This window comes from Lissotriton helveticus, chromosome 9, assembly GCF_964261635.1.
Source record: "Lissotriton helveticus chromosome 9, aLisHel1.1, whole genome shotgun sequence".
NCBI classification, from domain to species: Eukaryota; Metazoa; Chordata; class Amphibia; order Caudata; family Salamandridae; genus Lissotriton; species Lissotriton helveticus.
In genome coordinates, this window is record NC_136070.1 from 1,235,466,404 (window position 1) to 1,235,489,154 (window position 22,751).

The window sequence follows — 22,751 nt, forward strand, 5'->3', positions numbered from 1 at the left end:
TTAAATGTAGCTGATCACTAAAATCAATAAAAAGCGAACGTTTATACATGGTTGTCAGAACAGATGAGCTCATTCATAGCTGAGATATATTCAAGTTTCTTTTCACAGCCTTTCATCCTCTGGAGGCAGATATAGTGAGGAATATCCATTAAATAGGATGTAATGGTTAGCAATAACATTCAGCTCTTGTAGTGCGCCCTATAAAGGGCTCCAATCCTGCACACGTGGGCTCCTCTCATGTCTATGTGTGCACCTCTGTACACGATAAAGGCCATGTTTGCTGCTTCAGCACGCGGTGCAATGCTTTAAAAACAACACGTGGCTTTACTTCGAGTTACTTTTAATTGTTGCATTTCACGTATACCAGAATTACAAGAGAAAAGTAAGTGGGAAAAACCATGGTAATTTAAAAAATGAGAGGGCAGCAATAAATAGATCGAAAAGTACAGCTTTCAGCATAACCGGGTGGGGTGACTGGGGACAATGGATGAGGGGTGGAATGGGGGGTGGTGATAACTGGCTGGTAGGGTAAAGCAAGGGATCAGTCAAATAGGCCCAACACGTGGCACGAATATTAAGCTTTACCCACATTTTCAATGTACCATCCATGCTGGGCATGGGGAAGAACCATGGCACGTGCTTGGGTGGTAAAAGAAACTCAAGGAGACCAACATCACTAAGACAGAGAAAGGGCAGAGTTGGGGGAGGGCAAGGGTGCAAGGGGGGCAGGCAAGATAAAAAAAAACTATGAAAAACTCCAGGGAGTGGGCTTACTCGATGGGCATGGTGGACGTGTGTGCGGTTTCGCTATATCCTACGTGCAATGTTGTAGAAAGGGAGGAGAGCCAGGGTGGGTGGTATAACTTTCTTTTCACTGGGTCTAAATTCGCGGCGGAGCGACGGTAGGCCTGCGGAGACCAAAGAGCTAAAGTTCTAGAGAACTGCGATTGTGCAGTCGAACACAGGGCATTTTTTGATGGCCTCCGGCAGCCGCATTCACCCGCCATGTAAGGCGTTCCATTCCCAGTGATAAGCTAAAATCCTCTACCGCTCCCCCCAAAATGTGAACGAGCGAGCTTTACTCATCCATCCATTAGAAAAATATGTACAAGTACAACAGACACATTGACCTAAGCCCAGGGACACAGACCTCAGTCATGCCCCGCCCCAGCGTCACAGCGTCTTGTGGTGCCAACATACCTTCCTTGCACTCCAAGGCTACGCGGGACTCCAGGTTGTCCATCTGCAGCTGTAGGCGCTTCAGGGTCCGATCCGCGTCCCTCGACTTGCGCTTGTAGGCGATGAGCACGATGATGATGATCAGCAGCAGCAAGCCGCCACCACCGCCGATCCCAATGATGGCGGGCAGAGTGAGCAAACTGTCCGAATAGATCTGCAGCATCCCAGGGGAGTACTCGAAGCCGCCAACTTTGATCTGTGAGGGTAGACGCAAGTCATATCGAAGCGTGGGATATCCCTTTCCCACACACTTATCCCACCCAAACCTCTCTGCCGCCCGCAACAGTTATGCCGCTGCAATCCTTCTAAACAGGAGGCCACTACATGTAAATATTCTTTTTTTACATCACTTGAAAACGGTTCTGAATTTACAATAATATGACTAAAGAAAATAGTTTCCAACTACAACTGAATAGTGAAGAGAAAACAAGTCGGCAAATCGAATTTTTTCCCCAATTATCAAAGCCACTCAACTCAGCAGCTCACTCCACCAGGCCACATCTTCACCACCGACCAGTTCCTCTGACATCTGAGCCTAAATCTTATTTTATTACTGGGGAGGTTGTGGGATTCCAGATTCTTGTTATTCAAAGTAAGTAAATGTAAAAAAAAAAAAAAAAAAAAAAAAATGAAAAACCAAAACGGGAGTCTGTAGTTAAAATTTAAAGTCATCTTCCAAGCTGCTACTAAAGGTTGAGACTTCTGGAGTTTCAGAACCAGAAAATGTTCTGGTAGCAGTACAGAACACCCGAGTAATTGGACTTCAGTCAACAGGCAGTCTCCCAGCACCTATTAGTTTCGGGTCGAACCAATAGCTGATCCAGCACTTTAAAGGTGGCTCCAGAGGAAGCCTCTCCTATGGATGTTCACAGGCACTGTGTACCCAATCGGCTCTGGTGACCTCTCTTCCTCAGCCAATAGCCTTTGGTGACTGACCTCTTCCTCAGCCAATAGCCTTTGCTGACTGACCTCTTCCTCAGTCAGCATTTACAGGTAGTCCCATGTGTTCACTCCATCATTAGAGGTATGAACCTACCACTAACAAAACCCTGAGAGGACCAACAGTAGGCAAACTGAGTTCTCAGATTCACCCAAGCCCATCAAACTCTAGTAACCCATCCTGGAAGAGCACTCTTTACCAATATGTATTTTTATATGGTCCCTAAAACAGACCACAGCAGCTTAGTTGTGCCCAAGGGGCCATGCAGCTATGTCCTCTCAACCCACCCTTCTATCCTCCAGAACCACTGACCAGAAGGGTTCGGAAATGAGTCTTTGTTTGAGGACCTGTGGTTGGGCTATTAAACCTATTGTGACATCATTCACTAGTGGCCCCTTTACAGCCTATTACTTGACATGCCCTGAAAGCTGCAGCGTAGTATCGTCCACTCATGTTCAGCCTGTCCTCTGTGAGGGCTGACCGATGCTAGTCATGTTGTTTATCCGGCTGTTCAGTGCGCACTTGCACAATGTATTGATACAGCATCAGCAATCCACATCACAGTCGCACAACGTCTTGTGCCCAAAGTTCTAGAAACCCAAACCGGCCAAGAACAGTGAACGAATGCACTACACCCGGGTAGCATCCAGACTAGCTTTAGTCCAGCCATACAGAGAGCGGTCACTAACACATGCTTTTATCGCATCTTAGTAATCCCTACCTACATATATCTATCTCACTCTATCTACCTACCTACCTATACACACAAAAAAATAACAATGTCTCTTGTCCACTAACAGAATAAGCACAGAGCTCTGAGACAAGCTTAAAAAATGCTTAAAGGAAAGTGCTGGCCCAATGGCCTGACAATCTTTGTAAACACTGATCATTCAATCATTCCTTCTCCCACCCATACTTGGATTTTGAACCAGTTAGTACTAAAGCTTATGCATTAATGGCCAAAATCAGTTTGAGGGTCCCGGTATATACTGAGTTCTGCTGTTATTCCATACCACGACCATACTGTCCACTGACATTTAAAAAAAATGTATTGTCACTTACTGTAACTTTGTGCTGTCCGGTGAGGTTCGGCGACTCGCACAACAGCTGGATCTCGGAAACAGTGAGGACACAGGGGGTGTCGCCAATCAGCACCGTGTAGTTGAGGCGAGAGTTTCCAGGTGCTAGCGGCATCAAGTTCCGCCCCTTTAGACAACAGAAAGAAGAAACAGAGTGATGGTTCATGCTGCCACTATCAATAATCACCTACCCTAGGCTCGGTTGTGCCTCCTTACCATAAAATCATCAGGCAAACCCCTCCAGCTTGAACCAAATTTGCAAGTGTAACAAAAAAAGATTTTCTAATAAACTGCAACATTCCACCGATGTTTCTAAAAAAGTTTGCTATGTTCTGCATTACCACAGTCCTCACTTTAAATCACTGAAGGGTTAAACAATGACCCCAAACATAGGGAAGACCCTGCACATAGCAAATACCTAGATGACATCACACAAAGATCATTGGCATCAAAGACAGTGACCTGTTTTTCAGATTTACATGCAACAAACTGTGGAAGCTGTTAACCAGAAAAGAATAAAGACACCCACTGGTTCCACCATGCTGCTGTAGTATACAAATACTCTTTTCCCATTCTCCCAACATAAGCCTAAAATGTGGGCATTGCTATGTAAAGTGCAGTGGGGGCATGTGGATATACATTATATGTACATCATCTTTTATTGGATCGAAACCTTGGTTTCAAATCTACTATTTACTGACATTCCCATGTATTCTGGATTTAATCTAATGGGATATTCTGGATTTAACCTAATGGGAGACCTGGTCTCGGCCTGATTTCGGCCTGATTTCTTTCCGTCAAGAAACAGACCCAATACAGTTCAAAAGCTCAAGACCTGGCTATTGGATTGAACGGATCACCACGAAGCAGTTCGCAACTCAAGCGCCTTGAGACTCCATGGGTGATTTGCTGAGCTTCATAAACCCTTGATTGATTGAAAAGCTCCTAAGACCCGTTGCTAGCTGTACCTTGCAGACAACAGCTTCAAAAACCTCACTTGCAAAAGCAGAATGCTCTTTTAACAAGGCAAGACATTTTTTCACTAAAAAGCTACCTTCTAAACTCTGCATGTAGGCATGAGAATTCAACAGTCTAAACTAGGGGTGGGTGTAATTTGTGAAATCGCGTTCTGCAAATCTCAGAGAAACGGTAAAAAAATCTCCGCGAACACGCAGAAATTCCGCGAACACGCGGAACTGCTTGCTCGCAATGCTTTTTTCCTATTTGCAATCGCTGTTTGCGTACTCGAGGGAAATATCTCACAAACACGCATTTTGAGAACGCAAACAAGGAAAAAATGCAGCGAAGTCGCAGAAAGCAGAATTTTGGGCAATTTCGCGTTCTCCGCGGAACGAGAAATTACCCAAATTACGTGAGCGGAACTGAATTTACCGCCCAGGCCTATTCTAAACTAGTATTTCACTAATTGTTTTAAATATACTTTTCTCATTTAGAAAATAAGAATGTGTCATGCTGATTGCAGCAACACAAACATGCAATATTTAAAGCACATTATGGGTAGCATGTATTCTGGAAAAACAGAGCCATTTCTGTTGACTATCACAAACTACTAGGGATTGGGCTTTGAGCTCTAGGTCCGTATCCGTATCTCTTTGTTATATATACAATGTATTTGCACAAATAAATGGAGCCCTCTGCCGGCAGGGGAACCAAAATGTGATTTCAAAACATAATAAGCCTATGACTAGATTACCAAACTAAAGCAGAAAAGTGAAATGTGCAAAATTCCCAGAGCGTGCCCAAGTGCCCGCGGCACGAATCCTGTCCTCCATTTTGTGACGGCTCATCCTCTCCGCTCTGGCTCTGCAGCCAGCAGCTACAAGGACACTGCCAAAGCATCTGATGGACGGGCACAGCTGCCATTGATTTTAATTAAAATGTTAACGCCAAAGCGTACATATAGGCAGCATTTAATAAGAAGCGGGCACAGACTGGGGTGTAAACTCTGATCTGTGCACTCTGTGATCGATTGCTTCTGTCTGCCGCCCAGCAAACACCAAGCAAAAATTCAGCCAATATTCATCGAACCCATGCATGTGGATTCAACACAATCCCTCTGTTGGCTTGGAGTGCTGTTACCTAGTCTGGGGCATGGGAAACTGCTTCATTTGCTTAAAACATGGCAGCCATATGCTGGCTTTTTTTTCTTGTACTTCACAAAGGGAAAGCAAAAGGCATTGAATCAGCAAAAAAGCCTCAAGCGTCCTTCCTGCTGCCAAAAAATCTGAGCATCAGCAGGCTGGACGCCGACTGTGTGCGACAGTCGAGACCCCGTGATTTGGCTGCGTCAGAGTGTCCCAGGTGGCAAAAGGAGTCACCAAGCCCAGGCACCTGCGATGCCAAGGTTTGATGGTGCCAGGTACAGCTGTCACTACAAGAGTACATCAGAGATGCGTCCCTGTGTCGGCAGCAAACCGAAGCGATTTTCTAGGGGTTCAGATATTCATGCGCTAAGTGGAAAAATCAAGCCCGCCGTTTGGCCTAAAAATAATCCAGAAATAGGAAAACTCCAGCCATCCTTTACATGGACTTTTTGTTAATAGTTTAAAAAGCACCATGGCTGAACGTCATTGTTTCATTAACCTGGGGGCGGGACTTCCTGTACGTAGCATCAGAACAGCCAGTCCGGAACCCAGCCAGCTACCTTTTATGTATCAATTCTTTTATTGAGAAAATTAAGAATTGAGTAATAACAGCAAACATAGTAGTATACAAGTCCAGCGTATACCCATATAGAGATATAAATGTTTACTATGATACATACACCAATAGCAAACAATACTTATATATAATATTGAAGAGAGATAGAGAGGGGTGATAGAATAAGCTGTAGAAGGAAGAAAGTAAAGAGGAACTGAAGTAGGACAAAAAGATGGGAAGAAAGACAAACTACTATGCAGGTAAGAAAGAGGGGAGGGGGAGGTAAGGGTAGTGAGTACAAGGATGGTATTGAGGAAGAAACACGTCGAAGCGAACTATGAGGGGGGGCATCTTGCAAAAAGGGGGACCATATAAGAAGAAAAGTATCTGCTTTGTCCATTAAATTGTAAATGATCTTTTCATATGATGCGGTCTTGTACATATCCGCAAGCCATTCGTCATGTGACGGCAAATGTGGAGAGCGCCAGTGTCGCAAACACAGATTTTGACAGCTGTAAGGGCAGTGACGAGCAATCGGCGAGCATGGCATGTCAATTTGGGAATGACCGATTAGTCATGGGAGAGAACTATGGAGCCTGGAAGTGGTGGGGGCTAATGCATAGATTCCCGGAGTGTAGACTGTACTGCCAGCTACATAAGGGAACGTGAAGGTTCAGGCATTACTTAGAATAAATGTTCTTTCCACTGAGCACTATTTTCCTTTACAGGACTTTGAATTTGAGAATCGGGCATGAAGATAATGGCCATTCAACTTAAAAAAAAGTTTAATTAAGTAAGGTCATGAGATGACTCGTCTAAAGAGAGCAAAGGAATCAATCTGAGAAATTACTATTCCATCGAGTTAGTGCCTTCCAGGTTACAAGAAGACAACAAGTCTGAATGTAGGGGGTATAGACAGCCAATCTGGGGAAGGATACTGCTCCTGTATGACCTCCACGTCTTAAACAGAGATCGACGTTACATCGGGGTATGGGTACACTGTATCAGAACCACCATGTCGGGCGATGCTCGACAGCCACCACGATTCATCGAGCAACCCTAAAACTTGATAGGTGCATCCACAGGAAGCGGTTATCTTCAATAGTAATGGAAGGAGCCATTATCATGCCATGAATATTCATTGCATACGGGCAGGTGGGAGGAAAGTTACTTCGGGTGTAAACACCATGGACATATCTATGATCTTTTATTGCGGAGCGTTTGAAACGATCATGTAATATACGTTTTAAGAAACACAAGGATCTTTAATGCTATGAAGCAAACACAAGGAGATGATGGACGAAGCGCTGAAACTTTTCAGACACTCGCCACCAGTCACAGATCTGGGTTGAATCCATCATCGTTCTTTAGCTCACTTCACCACCCCAGTTCAGAGGTGGCAAAAGATGAACAACATTTGCCCTAAACATCACACATAGTGCTCTTGCCTTTCAGAGAGTGAATTATGTGGATGGTACAGGTAGCAAACAAACCAGGATTCATGGCCGAATGTCAGTGGCGGAGTGGGCAAAATCAGCACATGAGATGGGGTTTAGTAATGAGTCCCAGAATTCAGATGTACACGGGTTCACCTTACCTTGAGGATCAGTGGAGAGCTTGGCTTCAGCTCCAGGGTCCCCGTAAGGCTCAGCGGCTCAAAGACGGGGTCCGGGTAGTAGACGAAGCCGGTGTTGTTCATGATCAGCAGGGCTTGCACATTATCCATGATGAAGCCAATCTCATCTGGACGGTCGCCCATCTCCGGAGGGATCCTGGAAGGATTGTCGATGGAGGGAGCAAGGCACACCATGGTGGTATCATTGTAAACAGTGCAGTTCTGTAGGGGTGAAGACATAACAAGTGTATTTGTAAAGTGCACGTTCACCCAAGTGTATCTTTGCGTTGAATACCAGATGTTTATTGTTACCCAATTCAACGGTACTCATAGGGGTCAGTCCCAGCTCTTTACGACCACTGATGCTAAGCAGGCTGAATTTTCAATATTAGTTTACCATGTTTTTCCCACATGCTCTTAAAAAGGCTGGCTCTAAAATGGAATGGCATTTCATAATTGAATGAAATTAACCAGAAACCCAGAGAGCAAAGCAGCCAGAAACAGAATGGAGATCTTGGGCCTGCTTCACAGAACTAACTTAAGACAAAATCCTAAACTTACTACCATTTTGGTATTCACAGAGGCGCTTACTCATTTTGGTATTCGCAGAAGTCACCTACTCATTTCGGTATTAACAGAAGTTAGGACTCCTAACTTTTGGACTCCTAAATGCCTTCTGTGAATACCGAAAGTCTTAAAGTTAGGATTTTTCTCAGTTTCGGAGTCCTAAAGTTACCGAAATGAGTAGGTGCCTTCTGCGAATACCGAAATGAGTAGGTGCCTTCTGCGAATACCGAAATGAGTAGGTGCCTTCTGCGAATACCAAAATGGTAGTAGGTTTAGGATTTTGTCTTAAGTTAGTTCTGTAAATTGGGCCCCTTGTTCAAGGAAGTGTTAATCCGACCCCTTTAAAACCACACCTAATGCGTAATCCAGGATTACAGGGTGTACTTTTTGTTTGCTATGGCACAGATTAAGGGCACTTTTCCTTATCTAAGCATTCAGGGAGTATCACAGCATGGCAGCTGAAGACCCAGGGGTAGAGTAAGTGAAGGAGGTCAATGTTGCACTTACTCTAGGGAGGGAGTACTACTGAAGGGAGTAAAGCTTTACCTGGGTGTCCCTTGCATCAGGCCTACCTATGCAGGAAAATTGACATCACTCATTCTGCTCAAGGTAGACATTTACGGAATATAAAACGTTATAAATAAATAAATAAACACGAAAACTCCCCTTTCCAGCAGCGTCACTTACGTTCTCACGCTCTGTGCTTCCGTACTTGGCTCGTATTCTGGGGTCCCTGATCGTACCCAAGTTGGTTCCAGTTACAGTCAGGGGGGTCCCTCCACTGTATTAAGAAAAAAAAAGAGAAAAGGATTGAATACAAGAGAATGAGGGGTAATCACACATCCACACAAGGACTGTGAGCTTGTTGCAGTTAAGAGCAGGCAACCCTATACACACACACACACACAAGTACAGCACCGGAGCAAGTGTTTCAATCAAAATTACATACAAAATTGTAAGCAATACAAGCTGGGGGCACGTAGTGTTCGTATCCCTTAAGCCAAGAACTAACCACAATACGCTGGACAGGTGTGAGAAACAATCTATGGATACTAAAGGCAGAGTGTTACGTTACTGCTCAACAGAGTCTAACAGAACCTACCTGGTGTAGTACCTTTGCTACACTTAGTCATGACTCACACTCCACTTCCGGCTTGTGGAAGGCGCAACAATACGACCATATAGCAGACTTTACAAAAGCTACCCCTGGCATTGAAAGAAAGCACTCGCAACCTACAAGAACAAGATTACTTTAGCTACACTGAAAACCCTCTTGTTTGTCTGATCTTGGTGAATGAACGTTGTCTAAAGCGCTGGGATGCCTCCGGGTAGCCATGCGCGATACAAATACGTAATCATTCATTCATTCGTACAGGGAGGAGCTTTCTTCTCGTTGAGCAGAATGACCACCATTATGGGGGCCACATATCAAGCCTTGGTGAGGTTGTGGTTTACGGGCCAGCTTCAATGAGATTAGGTGAAAAGTTGTCCCAACTAACCAAAACACAGTTTGCACAGGTCCTATTGGGTGGACATTTGTTTGGATTTGTATCTCGATGTGACGAAGGAGAAGAACCTATCCAAAGGACCCACCTGTTGATGCTCCACTCAGGTTCAATCTTGAGGATGGTGGGATCTTCGGTGTAGTTGTACTTTACGGCGCCATTTGCAAGCTCTGCGCGGTTTATTTTGATGATGATTGGTGCAGGGGCGGCCACCACGCCTGGCGGGGTTTTACAGCGGATCTCGGTGGCGCTTCGCCTAGGACCGGAGAGAATAGAATAAGGTATGCACTGAGGCTGGTAGCGCTACATCGGCTAAGAAGGTGAGGGCGAAGGGAGGCAGGGACAGTTCTGGGCAGGTCTCGTGGCGGTCTCTGATGACAGACAAGCAGGGCAGGATTTCTTCTAAAACCATCTAATGTGGTCTCATGGAGATTGGCAACAGGGTGGCAAAATGTTATTTCACCAAGTGTGGCAGAAATCCAAGCCTGGATCAACGGATGGCAGGGCAAAGAGGAACAGAGATAGAAGGGCGGAGGGGGGCAGGGGAAGGGGAAGGGGATATGGAAGGGGGAATGGGAAGGGCAGGTGAGAAGAGGAAAACAGGGAAGTGGGGGCAGGCGGGCGGGTTGGTGAAAGAGGACAAAGTGGAAATGAGGAGGGCAACAGGTAAACAAGGAGGGCAACGGGCATAAAGGAGGGCAATGAGCATAAAGGTGGGCAGGGAGCATAAAGGTGGGCAGGGAGAAGAAAAGGGGACAGAGGAAGGCATCTACACATCAAATCAGGGCGAAATCCAAATCACTCACCTAGAAAACAGGCAAGGCCGCCCACCAATGGTGACGGCAACATCACTTCCCGCGTTCAGGTGGTTGCCATGGATGGTCACCCAGGTCCCTCCAGAGACTGGTCCACGGGATGGCGACATGTTCGAGAAGGAGGGCATCTATTTAAAAAAGAACGCAAGAGGTAAAGCCATAGAAGAGGCTATTTGAGGCAATTTGGCAGTGCAGGAGGTCAGGCTATTATAAAGACTGCCCGGCTGCAATGCTGTGAACAGTCTAGATAGAAAACTAAACATGGAGGTCCCGCATACCTCACCTAAGACTACATATAGCTTCTCATGCCTTGTCCCTGTCCAGTTCCATACATCTGTGTCTACCTCCTAGGACAGAGGCACTTCATACGTGTCTACCTCCTAGAACAGAGGCACGTTATCTGTGTCTACCTCCTAGGGCAGAGGCACTTTAGAGGAATGTAATCAACGGGAAACTTTTTTCTTTTTATAAAAAAGTGCATAATGATGAAGTTCAGATTGGTTTCAAGAGCTCGCAGTAGATTGGAAAGCACAATTTGAGATTTTCCAAAATCATTAGTGGCTTGAGGGGGGATGGCCAGATTAAAACTTGGGGAACATGGTTCTCCAATTAACAGCAGAGCCCCTTAACTACATCCTCCGCAAGGGATGTCAAAAACTTGTAGCGCCTTAAAGCAGGAGACAATCTGCAGTCTTGTGCTTCACCGTGGACTTTAACTTGAGGAAAAAAAAACGGTCAAGATTTGTTTACATAGTTTTCCTCTCAATTTTCAACATGCAATTAATATTTGTGGTTTTTGATTTCTGCCTCGCCTCTAGAATCTCATTCAATTTGACGATAGCCACAAGGCCTGCAGTTGGCTTACAAACGAGCACAGCTAACTCTCTCCATCTCGGAATAAGAAATCCATAGCAATTTTCAAAGCGTCTTCATTGACTATGTGAAAATGTGAAAAAAGTGCTGAAATTTCAATACACATGAGGTCTATTTTTCTTCCTTCTGTTTCATTTCTCGATTCCGAGGAGGTGGTGTGGGAATTAGCCCCAAGCCCAAATGATTCTCTCCCCTTTCCTGCTGGATCTCTTTTTAGTTTCTACATCGCCTTGCTTTGAAATGCTCACAGTTGAAGACCTGAGGACGGATAAATAGTAACGGGCAGCTACAATTCTTACTTGGTTCACAGGATGACAGCAAAGTCTGAGTGGAAATATCAAAAAGCAAACAAAGAAAAATTGGTAGATTAAAAAAATACCTGTTCCATAACTTACCACAAAGGTGAAGCCTTTGGGTGCGATGGCCTTGTAATCAGGGGAGCAGTCCCGTACGCAAACTTCCACTGAGACAGACAACTCTTGGCTTCTGGTGCCACTAGCATCACTTATCTCGCAAACAATCCTAAAAACAGAGGGGGGAAGGGGGTAGAGAAAGAAGAAAAAGGTTTCAGCACGAAGGTGAGTAGAAAACACAACAGTGTTCAAGATGGCCGCCGACAGCCCCTCAGGGTGGCCGCCGCCGAGCCCCTCCAAGATGGCCGCCGACAGCCCCTCCAAGATGGCCGCCGACAGCCCCTCCAAGATGGCCGCCGACAGCCCCTCCAAGATGGCCGCCGACAGCCCCTCCAAGATGGCCGCCGACAGCCCCTCCAAGATGGCCGCCGACAGCCCCTCCAAGATGGCCACCGACAGCCCCTCAAGATGGCCACCGACAGCCCCTCAAGATGGCCACCGACAGCCCCTCAAGATGGCCACGACAGCCTCTCAAGATGGCCGCCGACAGCCCCTCAAGACGGCTGCCGACAGCCCCTCAAGACGGCTGCCGACAGCCCCTCAAGACAGCTGCCGACAGCCCCTCAAGACGGCCGCCGACAGCCCCTCAAGACGGCCGCCGACAGCCCCTCAAGACGGCCGCCGACAGCCCCTCAAGACGGCCGCCGACAGCCCCTCAAGACGGCCGCCGACAGCCCCTCAAGATGGTCTCCAATAACCCTCCTAAGCATCAAGTAAAGATAGGGCATTAATAGAGAAAATGTATCTTCCAAAGAGTTCCGCACACAACCCAACAGCAGAATTGTAAAAATCATTTTACACTAAAACGGACTTGATCATCAAACCTTCATCATTGGGGCAAATTCCCTAAGATTTTGGTGTTTCGCTAGATATTGTTGCTTAGACCCTTGTACCTAAAGGTTACAGGTAACTTAAGAGTGACCGGGGTGCGAATACAAAACCTGAAATGACTGCATGTACATCAGTTAAGCTACTGTTGTAACATTACCTCCCACTATAATGTCTGAAAGGTGCAACAAGCAATAAAATGATGGAAGAAAGGCTTGAATTAATTTTTAGGTGTACTGGAACTTATTAATTTTTAACAAACTGTGGCCATGATTAGTATGTTTTAGAAATGATCGTACGGTGTTATTACATTGGTCCTACATGATGTATAACAGCACTTTATGTCTTGTGTGGCGATGCAACATTTTGTGGTTTAAAAACGTGATAGTCCGTGTGTAATCATTACTGGAGGCATTAGCAATCCTGTACATTGTGTAATGTGGTACTGTGTGTAAAATCATGCTGCTATCCATAACTCCTTCCGTGCTGATGACGGAACCGCTCCGTCATCAGCCGCGGTGGCGCTGTGCTGATGACAGAGCGGTTCCGTCATGGCCTGCGCGGTGCTGATTTCGCGCCTGCGCGGCGCGTTCTATTAAGCGGGCGGGGCCATGACGGAACCGCTCTGTCATGAGCACAGCTCAACCGCGGCTTGTGACGGAGCGGTTCCGTCACCAGCATGGGCCTGCCGTGCGGCGGGCCCGCCGCGCTGCCCCCCCCGCCCCCTTAGCACTGCGGCGGAATAGCCGCGCAGCGATGTGGTTAAGAGCATATGGCAGGGTGGGAATAGAGCAGAGTCTGGAATTACCACTCACTCAAACTCAATTTGGAACATCGCCCCCTCAAGAGACTCCTTCAGTCTTTCACAGTTCCAGAGCAATTCGCTAAATAATTGTTAGTAACACCGAAATGGTGCCAGGCTGCTCATCGCTTTGACAAGGGGGTGCCTGAATCCTTAAAGTCAACCTCAGCTGAGAGCGTTTCCACTCCTCTACATTTAACCAAGCTGTAGAACACTCCTGGTTAGATCTTGGATGGAAGACCGCCTGGGAATACCAGGTGTTGTAGGCATGCCTATGGCCATGCTACTGTGGATGGGCCGGACATCGGAAACAGAGTTGCATGGATGCAACTTGAAACTCTGATTTACATGCTGTAGTAAATTCTCCATCACAGAGCAAGAGGCGTAAGGTTGAAAGACTCACTGCAGAGATGCTAACCTCTACTAAACATTCCTACTCAGCCCTTTCCAACTCACACCCACAACAGCCACGCAAGGGTGCTCAGCCATAGTCCCCCCTCTTGCACTGCACACGGATTGGATATTAAAATCATCCATAAAGGAACAAGCGTCTGTACGCTGGCAGTCACTGCGTGGATTACGAAGAGAGACGAGTGGGCATCCGCAGCAGGTAGAGTCCAGGAGGGAAAGGTGGACTGAAGCAGAAACGTTCCAAATACTCGGATGAATTATCTCTGAAAACTGGGGACCCTTCCAAGGCAGATGGCTTTCACTCGTGGAAGGAAGATGAAAGGGGGACCCCTTGGAGACCTTCTTGCAATGAAGAAGGAAATAGGAAATGTCTTACATCTGCATGATCTGTAGCAAGACGCATGCCGTGTTCGTATAGCAGCACGCGGGGAGGGGGTTGGGTGGAGGCGGGGGTAGAGGGTTCTGTGCTTTTCTACTGAAGCAGGGTAAATGGAGTCACTCATCCCACTGAGATCCCTCAAGGCCCTGCCTTCCTCGGGAACCCTTCAGGCTTCTCTGTGGCAGGATGAAGTATGTCTTAAGGCCTACAGAGGAGAAACACCACTTCTCCCCTGATAAAGCCCTTTAAGTATGCATGGACCCATCTGCTGGGCTTGGTATCGCTCAAATCCCAAGAGGGAGCGCCAAGCATCATGGCCAGTGGACAATGGCCAAGGGAAGCGAGCTACTCCGGCCAGTATCTGCTGAGCCCACCTTGAAAGGCGTGCTTCCAGCCAATTGCAAAAACAACAGTTGATGGACAGAATGCAGAACAATGTCATACATTCACCCCAGTACAGAGATCTGGGCCTAAATCCATTGTTTTTGTTTTTTTTTGCTCACCACGCCATTCCAGTTTGAACCCAGCCATATGCAAATCAGTCTTGACCCTGCGCCCAATGGGAACAATCCAGCACGAACTGTGAAGCCAGGTCCTCTCAATAGTGCACTCTGTAGCTTTCCAGTGATGACCAAAGACATTAGGGACCCAACTAGGCACGGTGACCTTTCAGCATCCATGTCCCTTGTCTTTGTACAGTAAGGCCTAGTCTGGATCTGGGCTTGGAGTTTCTGGTAGAAGCCGTACCCGCCCTGGTGTTACTTCAGCCAGGTGGAATATGGCGAGGTGCCCAGAGACCCTCTCCGCTGTGAGACCTAATTTCCAGGCCCCTCTTCACCTTGGTGGTCCAGACGAAGGGTGATGATCTGGCCCTCTGGCGCATTGTGGAGTTAGACATCAGTTTTAGGCCAATGACAAGGTCAAACAGACCACAGTGATTGGTGCTAGCCAGAGAGGTGACAGAGCGCAAGGTTTCTGGCACCACACAGGAACCATGAGAACCGTAGGAAGATGGAGCTGGTACAAGGGACTAGGACCGCTCCCACCACACAGTACGGTACAATCCGCGCCTTGGAGGCACACATCAAAACCAACTATGTACAAAATAAGACCAACACGTCTAAAAACCAATATAACTCAAGAGACTCCCATCTGAAACACTGACATCACCCCCTTGTGATGTACATGAGATTATAACTGGAATTACAACACCAGCCCTCATGGGGTAGAAGAGACCCCCACCTGAGTGTGTTTACCCACCCTCACGGTGTATGAGACCCCTTCGAAGGGAGCCATACCCTACGCGTGCTGTACACCAGACCCCATGTGGGGCTGCTACACCCTCCCACATGCTGGACACGAGGCCTCATCCAAGAACGCCATACCCAACCCATAGAGAAACCTATCTCCATAAGAACATAACCGGGCACAGACGTTATACTCACTGCTCAGCGCTGATGTATTCGCTCTCTATAGGCACACACATGACCCGTCCAACTCGCACCCCCAGGCGGATGTCCTCAAAGCGCAGGCCAAGGTTTTCACCAGCGATGGTCAAGCGGGTCCCCCCTTGCTTGGGGCCGGTCTCAGGAGACAACTGCAGGATCAAGGAGAAAAAGAAGAATTAACAGTGGATTTGAAAGAAACCATGTATAAAAGAGATTAACCTGCTGGGTGCAATCCGGCACTACGGATGGACGAGCCGTGAGGGTCTGTCCTGGTTCATCTCCATTCTGGAGGACGCACTCGGATACAAACAGGTGCCTCTAACAAGATCAAAATTCACATCAACTCTACAACAGGGGTCACCAGTCACACACACTCACCCACATCCAACTGGCATCATGGCTTTCTCACCCAGAGCCGGGGCAGGACACTTGGCGGCTTGTATGGTTCTTATGCAGGTGTTGGCCTTTGGTCTACTTGTGAATCGCAGAGCTCTTCCTCTGCGGGGGTGTACCAATAGACGTCATACCAAGGTCGGTGACCCATACCCAGCAGTATCCTGCCAAAAGCTAAGTTTTGCACTTTCTGCTGAAATATAACAGATTTATCCATTCTTTCGAAGCAATAGACCGTAAGCTTCAGATTTAGGATGCTTGGACTAAGAAAGGCCTGACATGTGTCCCTCCCACATCCCCCAAAAATGGCCAGCGTGAAAGACAACTTAACCAACATCATCTTGGGAACTGAGTGAAGGTTGACCCGAGACTGAGAGTATCTGAGGAAGCAGCCGCGAAGATATGAGAGTTGCTATAAAAGATGCCGCAGATAAATCACACGGATTAAAAAATAATTTTGCTGCCTATGGGAATCCAGTGGAGCGCTCAAATTCTGTTGGAGGTGGGCTCAAAATTTGGATGCCCATGGGCAACCCTAGCTGTGGCGCTTTGTACACATTGAAGTCTGTCCAAGACTGATTTGGTTCCAGACGATATACATGGAGGAGGGCTTTCACAACCGTCCTGATCACTATTCCATTCAAGAAGGGGTCCCGTGACCAAGGCATCAAGTGGGAGAAGCTCATTCTAGCAACTGACCAAACTTGGCCAGAAAAAGATGGGTCTGGGTCAAGGAGAACGTGCAGAATCCTGATCCGAGAGGTGGGGTGTAGGCACTTTGCTCATTGGTGAAGCCAGGATTTGGTGTACAAGCAGCCGGTCTAATTTTTTATTATATAGGAATTCTCAGGTTGAGATGGACTAAATCTGAGAGGATTGGCTATCCTTAACCAATGATACAGTGTCGTCCCAGATGGAGCCCCTGGAAATTGACCACTTCATCCTCTCTCCCCCTCCCCCCCCCCCCCCCATCTCCTGAATGTCCAAAGCCATGTATGCGCCATTCGGGTACAAGAACAGAGCAAAGTCTGGTCAATGTAGCAGGTGAACGAGAGGTGCTAGAAAAATGATAAACAGGCAGAAAGCTGAGCTCTGGGGACCCCCAAACGTTGGGAAGACTGAAGAGAGAGCTCCCAGCTGTACTGCTTGAGAGTACCCCGACAGAAAGCATAAACTCCAGCGTAAATGCGTGCCATTGTTGGGAAAACCATAGAGGCGAAATAGCAGAATGCGGCGCTCGATCGTGTTGAATGCATTTGGTTAGTCAAGGTCTACAGAGCCTGCTTACCACCCATCACAGATCTGTGAAGCTCGCCCACTAAAGAAAAGTCCACCACCTGCCTCTACATCACAAACCAGGCTGAATGCACCCCGTGGAGGTGCAAGCCGCCTGCGGCTGACAAGTAACAGTTTTCATCAAATTCTCTGAGACTGGACGCATGGAAATGATTCTAGAGTTCGCTGGTCCACCACCCTCTACAGAGAGCTTCTGCAAGTGAGCGCGCTTGCGAAGCACATGTCCTAAGGGTGTAAGGGTCAGTAATGTAGCCTCAGTCTGGACGAGATCTCCAGCTGGACAGACAGCACTGAGTGGCGGCTCCCCCATTGGGTCGTGGGGGTGTCGCCTCACTGCTTTCAAATGTCACCAGCCGCCACTGGACTTGACCTAGCTGGACCGACATCACTTGGACAGTCTTGGCCTCTCCGGAGGATTGAAATGCATTCTGCTGTGAACAAAAGGGCCAAGTGATGTAAACCCAGGGGAGGTACTCGCACCACGAGCGCTCTTGACTGCACATTGAGTGCTGCAGGCGGCACCCCGCTGCTTTTAAACCCCGGTGAAGGCGACCATCCGACCACAGACATTTAAGACGTAAACAGGTACGCCTTTATTCAGCTTTTGATAGTTTTAATGGCACCTGCCAGCAGATGCGGACGACCAAAATGATAGAAACTAAAGTTTTCGATTAAAAAAACCCACAAAGCCCATTTATCGGAGGTTTAAGCTGAAAGTTAAGTGACAGGTGGTCAAAGGGTGCATTTTGTCTTTTACCTCCCACATGACTTAACTGAAATGACAATGTAATAAAACTCGACCTTCCCGCGAGCAGGGCGTGCAGGACAGTATCCCTTGAAGAGGCCAAAAGGGGCGATGCTGGAGCACTTCCGACAGCCAAGCTACGGGTTTGGATTCCCATACACAGTCAGCTTACCACGGAATAGGAATGCTGTGCCATGTCCTTCCTGCCACGGGGGAGCGGAGTCACTGATGTGTGACCAGCGTACCCCCTGATAATCTATACACGGCAGAGCCAGTCAGCTCTCCACCTTACTCGCTACCTCAGGCGCGTTTGGCACAAGCATCTGGACTGGCAAGAACTGATACTTAGTAACCACGCAACCGGTGGTGACATCACAAGCACTCCCTGTGATGTCACAAGACTACGTTCTGGAATTTTCGAAAGGGCCCCTTAGTCCTTTCATTCAGTCTTGGACTTCTGAATATCTCAGGGCTAGGAGTGAGCTCAGAATTACTGACTGTAAAATGTGGGTGTTTCCCTGTGAGGCCGATTCTAGAGTTAAAGTGTTTGTTTAAATAAGAATATGGCATAGCCGACAAGCCCTCCCTTCTCAACTATTCAACATGCCATGGCAAGGTAAAAGAGTACGCCTTTTCCCGGTGAACCCCTAGGCCTCGGTGGTGGTGTGGGGATGAAGTTGGGACGATGTTGCCGCGACAACGCTTACCACCCGCACTAAAAATGGGTAATGGCACGGGGGCAGACACTTCCCCTGGTAGTCAAATGTTCTGATCTGCTGGGAAAGTCTAGGGTTTATTAAATGTATCTAATACGTTTGTTAATGAAATGCATGTGCCAGTTTTGGGAGGAGGCAAAAATTAACGTGCTCTCCATAATCCCCTTTGCTCAGATGTGCCTTGGTGGGGTCATGGGGTGTCCTGGTCAGAGTCTGAAAGGGAAACAAGCTCCCCATCTTAAGTTTCCAGACTGGGTAGCAGCATTTTTAAAGATATTTCTGGGTGAGGTTTACTTTCAGTTTTAATTGTAGTCTGTTTTCTATGTTGATGCTGCAATGTCCTTGTGTGCCTCATGGCCACTGACAAATTATAGTCCATCTACTATTTCTTCTTGTAAATTTTTGTTCGGCCCAATATGGAGTGGGTCTCGAGTGGACGGGAATGCTTTCAGAGCAAGTTGCTCACTCACGACTCGTGGTGGCGTGATGAGTTGACCTTCACCGGCACCTCGCACAAAAATTTACAAGGATAAAAAAATCTTGTAAACCACAACACGGCATGTTACTCTATCAACCTGTATACTTGGAAGGACTAGCCTTGCAGTAGTGTAAGAGAATTAGAAAAATAATCCTCCTTGGTCCTGATGAATTGCTAAGAGACCCCTTAGGGGCTGGATGAGGCTAGAAACATGTAGACCAAATCTTATAGCACGCAAGCTCTATAGGACCATTACATCCCATAGGAGCTACACTGTTTTTATTTAGGTTAGAGAGCCGCATCAATAAAGTTTCCTACAACAGAGTATCTCGGAACCTAATTTAAATCACCTTTATCACTTCACTACCTACCACAGCCCACACACCCTCACTCACCTGGCAGCTTTGTCAAAAAAGAACTCCGTCAAAGAGCCCCTTCGTGGGTGCCCATCAGGCATTGCAGCTCCGGCCAAACGAGGAGCACGCCCAAATGATGAAGCAGGACACCTCTCTGGGTGTGTATATTCTACTGACCCGATTACCCTTCCCTTCCTAAGGAACGGCACACCTCTATATTGCACTATCTTAATAAGGGAGTACGTGTGTTGGACTTAGTAAAAGTAATCCCGGTTCCTCTCGTTTCGATAACAAGGTATGTATTGCCACAGGGCAGGCCAAACCACTAGAGTAGCAGAGAAGCCCAAGTGTGCTTCGGTCCCAATTCGTCCTCCCTGGACAGCCACTCAGGCAGGCCCATCTTGCGGAGCAGAAACGTCACCATGGAGGGCAATGGTAAACGCTGTTGCCAGGCACCCACCCACTAGAGTAACAGAGGTGCTCGAGCGGGCTTCAGTCCCAACACGTTCTTCTTGGACGTAGGCTTTACCAGCCCCCGCTTGTGCAGCAGAAACGAAGTCATGGGGGCCAATAGTAAATACTACCTCCAGGCAGGCCCACCAACTAGAGTAATAGAGGAGTCCAAGCGGGCTTCAGTCCCAGCAAATCCTCCCTGGATGTCGACTACGCTGGCCCCAGCTTGCGTATCAGAAACGTCACCATGGAGGGCAATGGTAAAAGCTGCCTCCAGGTAGGCCGACCCATCCACTAGAGTAACAGTGGAGCCCAAGCGGGATCCGTCCAAGTACGTCCTTCCTGGACATCGACTCCACCAGGCCCAGTTTGCGCAACAGAAATCCCGCCACTGAGGACTACGCTAAACTCTGCCTTTAGACAGGCACGCCAATTAGAGTACCAAAAGTGCCCGAACAGGATCCGTTCCAATACGTTCCATCATGGACGTAGGCTCGGCTAGCCCCAGCTTGCGTATCAGAAACGTCAACAAGGAGGACAATGGTAAACACTGCCGCCAGGCAGGCCCACCCACTAGAGTAACAGAGGTGCCCAAGCGGGCTTCCGCCCCAATACGTCCTTCCTGGACGTAGGTTCCGCCAGTCCCCGCTTGCGCACCAGAGCCTGCAGAGGCTCATTTAGCAGCATTATCTCCAATAAAGCGGGCAGGTGTGGCATGACACAAGCTGTGCGCTGACGGATGAGCAGCAGAGAGGCGCCCCAGCAACACCAATAACGAGGAAATTATAGGCAATTTTACAGGAGCTTCCATGTGTGCCTCCAGCGCGGCCTGTCACACACCTGCAGGCGCTAAATTGAATTAATGTGTCCACAGGAAGACCCTGGGCTCCTGATCATTAGTAACCATCTTAAACCTCCTAGGAGACAGGCCTGCATTGCACTTGGAAGCATCTGGATGGTGATTACCTCTCATGACTTGACGTATGAAGGGTAAGAGCGGGCAGAGTGACATCACAAGGCAAAATAGACACATTTGTAAAGGTCCAAGGATCCTGCCCAGTGTCTACCTGCTACACTGTTGCGTATTTCTAAGCATCCACTTTACATGGAATTTTCCATTGCTTTAATAATTTTTAGGTCTGGTTAGAAACTACTTTGGTTTTGAGCAAAAGATTGCATCATAACAAACAAGCACTGGCAAATTCATTTATTTTTCTGTTTTTATTGCAAACACATGCCATGGATGTAAAAAGAAGAAAAAAAACATGCCAAAGATTAAATGTGGCAGTCACATGCCTGCATTAAGAAATCTAAATAAAAAAAAATAATGAATGTGTATAATTTTAATATATCGGTATGGATGCTTACTAGCAGGCAGGGCTACTTGGAACAGATGTAAGACATATCTTTCTTTTTAATGCATATTTGTAGAAAACAGGATTCATACTGGTGCAAAGAAAAGACACGTTTGGCTCTGAATTACTCTAACATGAAGAAAAGGTTCAACACAAGGATGGCAAAAAAAAAAAAAAGGACGGATATAGGAACGGGAAAAAAAAAGATTCAACAAGTATACAATTGGCCCACCAACGCTGGCACTGAAGTGCACTACTTTTTAGGTGGATGTGCACGTGATCAGGGTAAAAGTATTCACTCTCAATGTAAAACGCATAATGCCTGCACGTTTTACGATGAGGCGGGTGGAAACACGAGGGTGCTTTCCGAGCACCAACACCTTTTGTTAATATAAAATTGTAAAAAGAGCGCTGTGACGTCATCACCTGCATATCCTACTATGGATTTACTAATGATAAATCAACATATTCACAAAGTCCCATTTAGATGTCGACTACGTTTTACAGAGTATGAAGAGTTATCGACCGACGAGCAATCTCACAAATCCCAAAATGGACATGCAGTGACCAGGAAAACAAATTGTGGTCCATCTATAACTCTCAGGGTGGACTACGCAGAGAGGGTGCTGCCTCTTTCTAGAGTCACAGGTACCATATAAGGCTGTGCTTCACGTGACCAAATGACTACATGTCACTGGGACATCAGTTTTCCAGTGCTGGGCCTTCTTTTTACCAGGAATTACTTACAGGTGTATTAGTGCAATTGGCACAATGGAATCAAAGTAGTCCTCTCCTACCCAGAATGCACTGATTTGTTAAATTAAATCCAGACATTGGAAAACTGGTGTCCCAGTGACATGGAGTCATCTGGGCACTCTAGCCGTGTTTTCGCTCTAAATTAACCCCCTAGTAATATCAATAAGTTTTCCAGTGTTCTGTTTTTACTGATTTTTACAGATAATAACAGCCCGAAAACAATGCATTTCCTCCGTCTATGCTGAAAATTGTGCTTCTTGTGGGTGACTACCCATGCTGTCTTTCATGATTTCCAGGGCAACATCCGAGCATCTAGACTGCATTGGGAAGTTTAAAAAAAAAAAAAACAGGTTGAGATTTACCTAAATAACATTTGTTTTATGATGCTAATTTGTATCTGTGGGTGTAATGTTTCGCTATAGTTGGCAGCTTAACATTCTAAAACGTGACAGGTAGCAAATGTGGAAATACACCATTTTACGACTCGTTTATTCTCAAAACACAAAAAAATCAGGACAAATCTCAACAAGATGAGCAAAGAATAAAAAGACTAATATGGGCGTTAAATGTTAAAAAAATGAATAATATATAACCAGGAGTCGTAAATATAAGAATTCCCAATGCTGCA

The 22,751-nt window shown here is 46.9% G+C and overlaps 1 protein-coding gene across 2 annotated transcripts in view; it reads right to left on the reverse strand.

The window, feature by feature from the left end:
- PLXNA1 (plexin A1) overlaps positions 1–22,751 on the reverse strand; it is a 589,805-nt gene that overhangs the window by 91,869 nt on the left and 475,185 nt on the right. For both annotated transcript variants that reach the window (XM_078661729.1, XM_078661728.1), the window contains exons 13-20: positions 15,573–15,724; positions 11,690–11,816; positions 10,413–10,549; positions 9,695–9,862; positions 8,789–8,882; positions 7,517–7,756; positions 3,242–3,385; positions 1,201–1,435 (exon numbers count right to left, since the gene is read on the reverse strand). In XM_078661729.1, coding sequence (XP_078517855.1) covers positions 1,201–1,435; positions 3,242–3,385; positions 7,517–7,756; positions 8,789–8,882; positions 9,695–9,862; positions 10,413–10,549; positions 11,690–11,816; positions 15,573–15,724 — 1,297 coding nt within the window. The remainder of the gene's footprint in view (positions 1–1,200; positions 1,436–3,241; positions 3,386–7,516; positions 7,757–8,788; positions 8,883–9,694; positions 9,863–10,412; positions 10,550–11,689; positions 11,817–15,572; positions 15,725–22,751) is intronic.